At 37.9% G+C, this 12,202-nt stretch overlaps 1 protein-coding gene across 1 annotated transcript in view; it reads right to left on the bottom strand.

The window, feature by feature from the left end:
* LOC139725882 (uncharacterized) overlaps window positions 1-11,413 on the bottom strand; it is a 23,683-nt gene extending 12,270 nt beyond the window's left edge. The window contains exons 1-4 of the mRNA XM_071636959.1: window positions 11,326-11,413; window positions 9,900-10,067; window positions 8,957-9,129; window positions 8,032-8,104 (exon numbers count right to left, since the gene is read on the bottom strand). Of these exons, the coding sequence (XP_071493060.1) occupies window positions 8,032-8,104; window positions 8,957-9,129; window positions 9,900-10,067; window positions 11,326-11,409 (498 nt within the window). The 5' untranslated portion in view covers window positions 11,410-11,413. The remainder of the gene's footprint in view (window positions 1-8,031; window positions 8,105-8,956; window positions 9,130-9,899; window positions 10,068-11,325) is intronic.
* Between the last annotated feature and the right edge of the window lie 789 nt (window positions 11,414-12,202).

Genomic DNA, 12,202 nt, shown 5'->3' on the forward strand with positions numbered 1-12,202 from the left:
AAGGATAATAATAAAAGGCGACATGCCCCACCTTTATTACATATTGTAGGATCTCTTTATTTCACATTGTTTTTGGATATCTCAGACATTTAAAAACAAATTTTCATCAAATAAACTTTTGATACCCCTTAGAATTGCATGCTCTTTGACATCTCATAGAGTGGTTTCTGAATATCTCGTAAAACGTTAAAAGCTAAATCCTCACCGCGACCAGAACTGTACACACCCTTTAAAGCACTGATTATGAGCATCAAGTCTGGACTTTAGACTAAAGCAGTGTGAATGATTTATACACAGATTATGAAGAACAAACAATTTAAATAGGCAAAAGCCTGGAAGAAAACCTATATACATCTAGCAATGATCATACAAGGGGCATGTTTTCTTTCAATAATTATTCTTAAAAATTCTTTTATCAAACTTTCATATATTGTATTTCTCATGCCCCAAAAGGAGTTGACAGAAATACATTTACAAGTACAGTTCAAGTTCATAAAGTTCAAAGTTCACACCCATGAGGGAATGCAGCCCTGTCCCCTAGACAAAAAGTACATACCCGGTATTGTACATTAACCCTCTAGGCACCAACACCTAACTGTTTATTTGTATACTGCTAGCATGCATGGCATTCTTGTTGCCTGTGGTGATGACAGACTTAAACCAGGAAGTTCTGATCTATCTCTCTCTCTCTCTCTCTCTCTCTCTCTCTGTGACCTTGGACCCCTTTGTGCCACCCTGGATGGGGGAGTCCCATCAATAGCATTCCATGTAGCTCTGTTGTGCAATTTGTCAGCGCTCTTGGGGGTGTGCAGGGACTTCCCTACCGAAGATCCTGGCAACCATGAAGACAATGTTGTGTCTCGATCAACACAGGCTTCACAATCAAAAGTGATTTACCTTAATATCTTCGAAGGAAAATGATTCTGAAAGGGAAAACACAGTCATTATATGCCTGTGGAATTGTTAATTTTTGCTCTAATATGTGCATTCACCTTGTAAATGTGCGAAAGAACAGCATAAGAACATGATTTCAGGTGGATAACGACGAAATGAAAAATATTAACCAAAAAAGTTCGCTGGAAGTGTACTGCAGTCTCAGAGCACACCGCGTCATGCTTGCTATGTAATTTCGATAACTGATTATCAATAATCAACAAATCGGACCACAGCATTATGCACTGATCTTCCACACTAGAGGGAATCACACACAGCTTGTGGGAAAGTATGATTGTTTGGGCACAATGGATCATCAGGTAACATGCTACTTACCCGCTATTGAATGGGGAGGGTGCTTCACGAATAAAACGTTGTATGGATACGATCAAAATCATTTTACACTTTTGATCTCATAATACCCCAAAACAACTCATTGTAGAATGTCACAACTCACAAACAATAAGAATTAAAGAAATTCTTTCAATATTTGTTTGGTTTTGCCCAAATTTTGTGTAAAATCCCAAGCTCTGACAAATACCAGAATCATTCACACCAGCTTACAATACTCTATCAGATCAATTTCTGTCATCTATTCATTACACTTTTCATTCCAATGTTAAATATCCCCCCCCCCCCGTTCTTTTTACAGACTTTAAAGGGCAAATTTTGATTTTTCTTCATCATTAAAGCTTTCTGAAAAAAAAAGGAAGAAGAAGAAGTGCTCTTCTACTTTGCAAAGACCAACTAAAATGCTCGGGGGGGGGGGGGGAACAACATTATACAATGTAGGTGGACCTTGCCATTAAAGGCAAGTGTGACTAATGTAGTACAGTGTATTTGAAAACTGCAAAAGGCTGTTATGGAGTTTACAATGTTTATTTCGATAGTGTGAATCAATCGTAACTTGGTCATGATATTACTATGGGTACATATTATAGGTTTTGTACGAAGCCATTGGTCCAAAGAAAGTCTACTTTAAAGGCCTTACATTGCAATTCTATCTTTTCCACTATTAAACCATGGAGCTACATTCGCATTGTGCAGTGCATCACTGCAAGAAGATCAGGACTTGGAGAAAAGAAAATCCCCGAACCCATAAACAGATTTCCCATGACAAGTTTTGTAAATATTTCCAAGGTCATATACGTACAAATCTGAATAAAGCATTCTGGAGTATCTTTGACCTTTGACCACTCATCTTTGACTAATAAATTTTACAACGAAACAGGAAATGTTGAAACCTTCTGTGACATACATAGACCTCTGCATAGAGAAACGGAACCACGACACTCTCGACCGGCAGCAATTAGATTCACAGCCGTGGGTGGGAAACCTCTTATAAAGTTCAACGACGGAACAGTGCCGACGACTCAAAAATATGTAACACCCCTTTAAATTCTGCATCAGGCTGCACCTCCAATTGTGGTCAGAATGGCAGTGAATGGCACAAAACTGGTTCCTGTCTGTTCCGGCGCTCAATATTCTGACCCCAGCCGCTGCCTGGGCGGAACGAACAAAAGATTGAAAGAATAAATGCAAGATGTGAGCAGCATTTTGTTTTTTTGTCTTTTGTTGTTTTGCTGTTGTTTTGTTGTTGTTGTTGTTATTGTTTTTTTCTCTTTTTTTTTTGGGGGGGGGGGGGGCTGATTCTACAGCTACAAATGTTTACCATTTATGTAGTCATGTGACATGGCCAAAACAATGCAACCATGTTCCCTTGAAAAGCTACTGTATTTGCAGTTGACATCTGTTGAGCTCCGAGGTGTTGTATAAAACAAATAGTGCATGGTTTTTTAATACTCATGTACTGGAACATAATTTCGCACTCAATAAAAGATGAGGCGCACTATTAACTCGGCTTTGCCTTGTTGAGTAGAGCGCCTCTATCTTTCATTTCTTGCACAATCTCATTTAAATCAAAGCTATTCATGGGCTTATTTAATCACCTTTACAGCCTTACCAGCTCAATTGCCACAATTTGACAAAGCAGTGTAACAAATACACAAGCAATACAATGATGTAAAAAGTGATTTTCATGTAGATATGATATCAAATGATTGTTCTATTATTACATTACGCAGTGTACATGTATATTGAATCATAAAACCTTACAGAGACAGCGTACACTATATGTTTACAGTAAAAATAAATTTAACAAAATTACAACTCTAAAAATAATGACACACTTTAATCAAGTACATGTACTTGAAAGAAGAGAAAATGAGGCTTGATCTGAAACAGACTGGTAAAGTGCTACTTTTGAAGTGTTTCCGTTCTGTGTGGCTTTTATGAAAATTATTCAAAAAGAAATCACAGCAGAGAAACTGAATTGAAATATTCTTCACGAGGGAAAGTGGGACCGTTGGGACAAACTTACAATACTGGGCTGTGTACAAAATGTCTTGCCATTCAGAGAAATCCATAATGGATTGCCAGTAGTGAGAATATCAAGATATGTGATGTGGAAATGTCCCAGAGGACAAATTGCCTCGAAAAAATTATCATATCATGCAAATCGAGGTCAATATTGAGGACACTTTACATGAAATGACTGTGCTACAAATGATATTACAAAAAGCAATTTAAACTTATGTTTATGTTTGTTTGTTTGTTTTCACAGGCAAAGCTTTAGTGGATACAGGAAAAGTGAAATATTAGATGACTCAAAATCTGTGATACATACTTTCATTACACAGTTTTCAAGATGATGTAATTTGAGTGCTCATTCACATCAGCACAAGTCAACATGTACATATGTATTAATGCGATGTCAGGGGATCATTAACCACTGCAAAAAAGAGACTGAGTGTATTCCTGTATTGCCAGTCTTGTTAAGTGATGAAGTACTGTTGTGATAAATCTGTGCTTGGATCAGGATAACCTTCTGCTGGAGAAATTAATTACTTTGCGTGTGGTTCGTTTGTGTGTACAAGTGTGTGTGTATTTCTGGTGACCTAGCGTCATTAAATACATGGACAGAGTAGACGAACAAACATGTATGAAGCCACTAAAGCTAGACATGTCAGTTGGAGGGAAAAGGATCCAAGGGTTGATTTGCGCATGAATCCTAACGATGCACATAGGGTCGGTTTCCGTATGTGACGGTGGAGAAAGATAAACAAACCAGTCGTAGTCAAACTGCGCCCCTGGATCCAGAGTGGAGTGGCTGCGACCGACAGTGATTTGGGCCCGAAATAAATTTGATGGTCAGACTAATTTGCTGCGTACAGGCAATTATGGCAGACGGTATTGATGGCATCATTCTATACACTTGCCTATTACAGAATGAAAGCTTTAATAGGAAGAAGGGACATCACACTCACTATCTGTGCCCCTTGTATCACAGACTTACATGTGTCCTTTCAGATTTACAGATATTTATTATTAACTAGGTATTAACCATTTTTTTCTTCTTTTGCTATGTTTTTCTATGAGGGAAGAAATCATCTCATTGCATTACTGGAACAATCACTGGCCAGAGTATACTACTACCACATGAAAGAAAATAAGGAGAACAACTAGTCTAATACTTGTACCTTGACATTATCATTAAAGGACAAGTCCACCTTCATATACATATAAAGGACTGAGAGAATGCAGCAATATTAGTAGAACACATCAGTGAAAGTTTGAGGAAAATTGGACAATCCGTTCAAAAGTTACGAATATTTTAAGTATTTGCGCAGTCACTGCTGGAAGAGAAGACTACTACAGTGTATGATGTCACATGCGTACAACTATATAAGGAAAATAAAAAGAGAATTTCACAAAACTTTACTTTTTTAATAAAGTGCACAGTTCTTCGACTTGCTACTGACGTATGTTAAGGGCAATATTATTCCCCCTGCCTTCTAAAAGAGAGAAGCCGAGTGTTCTTTTGTTATGCAAGAAAAATGGAAATATGTTGAATTTTCTTTATTCTTTCTTTATATCATTGTACTCATGTGACATCACAAGCTATAGTAGTCTTTTCATCCAGCCGTGACTGAGCAGAAACTTCAAAAATTCATAACTTTTTAACGGATTATCCGATTTTGCTCAAACTCTCACTGATGTGTTCTACTAATATTGCTGCATTCACTCAACCCACATGTCTATGAAGGTGAACTTGTCCTTTAATCCAGACCCTTTGATGTCCGCATACTCTAGTAGCACAAAAAGGCTGTGTCATAAAACATTTTCTAAGACTCTAAATGATTACAAGTCTGCCTTTACTAGTGAGCAAACATGTTGTCATCTACAAAAATCAATTGTCATTGCATCTAAAAATCATTATATGGCATGTGCATGCCCTCATTGGGGGGGGGGGGGGGGGGGTAGGGGGTTCAAATGGCACATACATTGTATAGCTGTACAACAGAGAAACTGAGTCTTTACCAGGGAACTCTTGCAAAATGAAGCACTACTTGCTAGAAATTGGATTTATTTTTTCCTGAGGTTGCCATATAAGCCTGCAAGAAAAAAAAAGATTTTCTAAACACTATATTTCACTGGAAAACAACAACAACAACAAATGAACAACAAATGAACAAACACTAACTGGGGATGTGTTTAAAGGTAGACAAGAGCATACTAAAAATTGCTCAGTGTAATTTTCTTTGTCATATGGCACAATATGGCACTATATGGCATAACAGGTCTGGTTGATACTGTCGGCTGACTATTGCGTGTCACCTCGTGGGGGGGGGGGGGGGGACCATGAGGGGTCAGTATCATTCACTCATTTTTCTTGCATGGGTAGGTAATAAGGTGGACCACTTCACCAGGTTAGCACCCTGCTCTTTGTGACGGATGAATGAAGTGGGAATTCAAATGTGCGTGAGTCGTGACTCAAAGTCACATTGGACCCTCCATTTAATATCCTATCCAAGGGACATAGCGTTTTACATCTTACCCCATTCCCCTCCTTCCCCCCCCCCCCCTCAAAAAAAAAATAAAATAGATATGTGCAGACATTTATTACCATGTATCATTTTAATATTTATGATTTGTAGTAGAATAAAACTGTGTGACATTGCACACCTTATAATCAGCTGCTTGATATTGCTGGTAGTTACATACACAAAATACAAACAAACACGCGCACGCACAAACACACAAACACACAAACACAAGGCATACCACATTCATAGAGCCCTTTAACCAAAAAGTATGAAGGTTAAGTGTAATTCATACATTCTAAGACTGACTGCCATCATGACACATGTGATCAAATGGACCATATCCTCGCCTGAATTAATTGTATGTAGGTCAGCTGGCTTTCACACACCACCAATCAAATTCCATGAAGGTTGTTAAACGCCGCACAAATGTCAAGGGGACGAGAACCATCTCGCATTCAACAGGAGAGAACTGTGGTCATGGGTGACTTACATAGATCTGGATTTTGGGTGTTTACAAAGGGGACGGATGGTTTGTGGCTGAAAGGCCCATGTCTGCAATCCATAACAGATTCATAATTTCCTGTCTACTTAGATACCTCAAACCACGAGGTTCTGTACTACCACCTATCGAATATCATTTAAAGGCATAATTTACAATTTGCAGATGAAACAAAAACCCAGCATTAGTACTTTAAAACATTTTCTAAAATGTGAGTTTAGGTACAGAAACAACTGTAAAAATTTGAATCCGTATTATCGATGTTAAGTATTGTTAAATACACATAATGTGAACAATAGTTATAATAAAAATGTTTCCAGACTAAACTATCTACAGCTACGGTTTATTAAGAAAATTACTGATATGTCCTTATATTTTAGGCTTTATTGCAAAATTTTATATGGTAGGATGTTTTGTGATACAACAGACCTACACATACAGGTATGCATCAAATGTGATATCTTGAACGTTTTTTTAAATCACTGCTCCCAAAGCTAAACTGGACCTTTAAACTTTACAGCCTACACATCTGATGCACATATGAGACATTGGAGATACAAAACAAATTGTGCACCTTTTTGTCTCTTGGCAATGGACAAAAATAAAAACTTTCACACCAATGTAGTTGCAAACATTCAGTTTTGATAAGGATTGGATCACAGGGAGGGTTCCATGACATTTGCTCCTGCCACAATTGCTCCCATGAAATACCTGCACGCTACGCCAAACATAAATTCTACCCACAAACATTTATAACCCTAAACATAATCCTAATCCTCGAATCAAACTAAACCTAGAACCCTATCACAACCCTACCCTTAACCCTTAAGTCCTTAGAGAAAATAAGACCGGAGTAATTGTTTAAGGAGCAAACATTGTGTCACCCACATGGAATGATGCAATCTGAGTGGCTGTGACTATTGAAATACTGTGTTAATAGGAATGGTAAAGTATTGGTGGATAGATGAGGATTGGGCTTTTAACTTTTTGCGAGATACCAAGAAACCACTCATGAAATAGTATAGAGCATAACATTCTAAGAGGAATTCAAAGTTTATTTGATAAAATTGGGTTTTGGAATGGCTGAGACATCCAAAAACAAAGTAAAACAAAGCGATCATGGTAAAAGGTGGGTCCCACCTTTTATTCGGATAGCTCTGTTTGCATATCTCAGCCATTTCAAAAACAATTTTCGTCAAATAAAAGTTGAATTCCTCTTGGAATCACGTGCTCTTTCATATTTCATGAGTAGTTTCCCATTATCTCACCCCAAAAATGTTAGAAACCTGAAGTTAGGTCTCAACCAAAACTATACGGTCCCTTTTGAAGACTGAATCACAGCGAAGAATGAAAACTGTCTGGCAAACACAACATCGGGACTTCCTTGGCCTAGCAAAACTCAGCTTGTGAGCAATCCACCTCACACATCAGGGCCCTGTTGCATAAAACCCTTACCGCTCCTTTCTAGCGGTAAGTCTTCAAATTAGCGGTAAATTTTAGAATCATTGATGCTGATTGGCTGTGACGCCTAATTTTGACGGTAGTTACCATTGAAATTCAGTGGTAAGTTTTATGCAACGGGCCCCTGAATCCAACACAAGAGAGCACGGAGCACTGTGCCACCTCTAGCAAGGTCTCAACAGGCAAAGTTTCGATCCTCACAGAGCAATTCTCAAGAGAGAGAGAGAAAAAAAAAGAAGAGTCAATTCTTACATTTCTCTGCTTCTTCATGTCCTCCCTTTTCCTCTTATCCGTCTCAATTTCCACTCTCTTCGTCTGGTACACCCTGGGATGAACACAAACAGATGTATACGTCTGTTATCAAAACTAAATCAATATCATTTGTATGTTACAGAGACACTCTACACTACATAGAAGGAGCTTTTAAATATAACACTAGATAATTCAAGCAGAAGAGTTTTTGAAAAAAAAAAGGAATAATTTCATTAGAGTTCAATTTTCGACAAAACTTCATTGGGGCCTAATTAAAGAATAGAAAAACCAACAAAAAGAAAAGAAAGTTTCATGGACATGTTAGAGTTCATATTTCAAATGCTTTTCATGAACAAAGAAAATTCGCATATCATGCAAATCTAGTGAAGTGTCAAAAGCACACAAGACTTCAATTTGCTTGCTCAAGTCTCCATTCAATTTCCTACAAAAAAAAACCAAACAAAATCTTAAGGTGTGATAAAATCCTTAAAATAAGCCATTCTACAGTTGAAAAAAAATAAACACTTCAAAAACGGGAGCACTGCTTGCTTATTCATTCACAAATGATTTCATACTTTCTATGTTGTGACTGGTGTACAACAATTGCCTGTATAAAGAAGTTACTAGAAGGCCTATTAGTAATATTTAAAAATTAGTTAAAAACTCCTATACTGTCCCAAAACCTTCACATGACTTTGGGTAGGCCTACACTTGCTCTTCTCAGCACTTGGTTATCAAAATCATACAAATACAGTTCAGCATTTGGTCGGTTTCCAACAAATTCAATTTATAAAAAAAGAAGAGAAAAAAAAAAGGTCCTAGGCTAAGTCAGTGACAGTAGTACACATTTTCTGCTGTCCTTTCATTTTTGTATTTCATCAATCAGGGAGGAAAAAAAAATGACTATATAATGTTCATTACTCACACAACTTCCTTCTTGGAGCGCTTCAGGTTGGAGATCTCTTTTACGATGCGCGTCTCCTCACGAAGCGTGAAACTGCGATTCTGGAGCTGGTACTCCAGCTTGCGGATGGCGTCGTCCACCGCCTTCTCCGTCTTGTAGTGGAGGTTGGCCTTGATGCGAGAGAGGGCGTCGTTCTGGGAGGATGGAGGAGGAGGAGAAAGGAACGATCAGTGATTTGAAGGAACATTTTAACAGAGATTACATAATAGGAAGAAAGGAAGAGATCAGCAAGTATATGAGAAAAGACTGGAAAAGAGATAGACAGAGTGTGTAACAGGAGGATGAAAAAAACCAAGAAGGAAAAAGAGCAAGAGAGGAGGAGGGGGAGAATTAAGTTCCAAGGTACTGGTAGTCTTTCAGAGTTTTGGTTGTTAAATCCTCACTAGAACACTGGCATTATAATTTGTAATGTCACATCAGAATAATTACCATGTTTTAGAAATTTATAAAAGAATGTAAAAATCTAATTTTTCTGGGACATTACTGTACTACTAACTAGTAAAGCTTTGACATAGCTGTTCAAAACTTTCATTAAGCTTTCATGAAAAGAACAAAATTTCTCAATGAAATTCATCCGTATGTTTTCATTTGTAAACGAGAAGGCATAGTTCTGTCTTGTCTGGTTTCATTTTGATTTTGTAGGTTTTCACACTTTTTGTGGTTTTCATTTTTTTTGTGGTTCCTTTTTGTGGGGGGCTTTACATTGTTAACCCTTTCTGCACCAGGGACTTTAGACAGTGCATACAATGCTATGGAGCTCTCTGTGCCAATCAGCACTCAACGCACAGTAACATTTCACCCCTTTTGCACCAGGGACTTTGGATAGATGGCACAATGGTGTTTTTCTGTGCCACTTAACACTCAAATTCACACAAACAGTTAACAGATGAGAATGTTCCCTCACATTTCTAGTGATGACCTCACTGATCTTGTGGATGTGGTCGTCGTACTCCTTCCTCTTGACGATGGTTTGCTCCTTCTGCTCCCGGGTTATCTTCTGGTCCCGCACCAACCGCTCCTTCTCCTCCGCCTCAGCTGACACTGCATCCTGGCTGGACTTTGCTAGCGATTTCTGTTCACAAAATTGTACGTATACACACACAAAAATGACAAATAGATAGATCAATAAATAGGTTTATATATTATGTATACACTGTTGGAAATACGCAGCATCAACCATGAAAGTTGAGTCCCTTCACCCTCCCCATGCACTTTTGAAACAGTCAAAAACAGCCTTCATTCAAAACTGCTTGATATAAATGCTGGTCAAAGAACTGACATGACATATTCACACACACATGCAAACACACACATGCACACACACACGTGTGTGCTCACATTCATTTACTTCTGACAGTATTAGAAACATTGTCCATAAAGAATTCAACAAGGCCTAACAACAAAAGCAGAGAACTTTTGCATATATATGACAGCTCCTTGTAGCATACCTTCACAAAGATTGTGGGAGGGATTAAAATACGAATGAAGTATTAAGAACTTTATAAGAAATAAACTCATACCAAATACATGAAATAACAAGAATCGATCAGAGTCAAAATTTAGAGCCACAATCAGAACTCCAATGCCACGCTTACAGTCAGATTAACAGTAAAGAGTCCCAGTGAGAGTCATGGACCCATACAGGGTCAAAGTCACAGGCAGAGTCAAAGTCATATTCAGAGTCAAGCTCATAGTCAAGAGTCAAACTGACAGTCAGAGTACTGTAAAGGTGGATATTTTCGCGAGACTCATTTTTCGCGCTCAGTGGGGTAAGAAGAGTTTCGCGTGTTTTTAATTTTGCGGAATCAAGACATCAACTACTGGAACATAGAGCAAGCAAAAATATTTGCATGCTTTTATTTTCGCGCTAGTTTTGGGTTGCTCGAAATGCGCGACAATTTCCACTTTTACAGTAAGGGTCACAGTCCCACTTGGACTCATGGTCAGAGTCAGGTCCAGACTCGCGATCAGTCAGAGTCAAAAGCAGAAACAGATATCACTCACTCACAGCAACAATCACAGACAAAGTAAAACAACAGGGTCGGAGTAAGAGTCAGACCCAGAGTATAAGAGTCAGACCTGGGGGGCGTTTCATGAAGGAACTTGTCGGATAAAATGTCCGACAAGTTATTACATCCGACAAGTTCAGAGAAATCAGCCAATCAGACTGAAGAATTTCTCAAAACTTGTCGGATATAATTGACTTGTCAGATATTTTATCCGACAAGTTCCTTCATGAAATGCCCCCCTGGAGTCATACACATACACTGTAGTCAACAGTTGGTCACAAGCTCAGTCATACTCAAGTCTGATTGATGATAGCTCCTTACCAGCTCAGCCTCCTTGGAGCTGATCTGTTCCGTCAGCATCTGAATCTCTCTCTCATGTTGCTTGCGGTTGGGTTGCCTTACCATCTTCTTCTTGGCCCCATCTGGGTAGGAAATAAAATACAACAAAAAATCTTGATAATTATTTTAATATACACAATACATTAATGCAAAGGTTAGAGTAGAAGCTAATCTGTCTTGGTACTGCCTCCAATAATGGTGTCAAACTTTTCATCTCAATACACACTGCAAATACACGGGTATTAACTCATCATTTTTAATTCAATTCAATAGTTTATTTCCATCATCAAAAAAGAAAAAGAGAACATGATTCAAAGCGGTACAAGTTGTCTATTTGTCTTTCATTCATCTGACATTAGGGCAGGTTTTTTTTTTCAAATACAATATAAAGTATATGCATGAATGATGTCATAAAAAAGTAACGCTGCACACTTTGTCATGGCAACAACAAAAAAGAAGTAAGAAATCATAACAATGGAAAACAGTGTTCCACTAAAAAGCCAAGCTTGTAAGACATGGAACACTGGAAACAAAACAATGACAGCACCAATTTGTTATACCAATAAGATATTCATATCAAATTCATCTGTATACCATGGTACATTTGCTCATTGATATAATTATGATGCTGATACTATAAACAATACTTATCATCAAACATCAAACAGTAAACAATACTTAACATCAATCAAAGATACAAGTGTCTGACTCTTTGTTGTGTCAGAAAAACTGTATATTAGTTATTACACATTCAAAACATTTACTACACCATTCAGTTTTATTTAGAGATGCATTTTCACTTGCAAACAAATACAAGGTATTGAAGATGATTTTGCATCAAAAGCCACTCATGACACAA

This window comes from Diadema antillarum, unplaced genomic scaffold (assembly GCF_040938485.1).
Source record: "Diadema antillarum isolate AM-2024a unplaced genomic scaffold, OU_Dant_1.0 seq00000063_RagTag, whole genome shotgun sequence".
NCBI classification, from domain to species: domain Eukaryota; kingdom Metazoa; phylum Echinodermata; class Echinoidea; order Diadematoida; family Diadematidae; genus Diadema; species Diadema antillarum.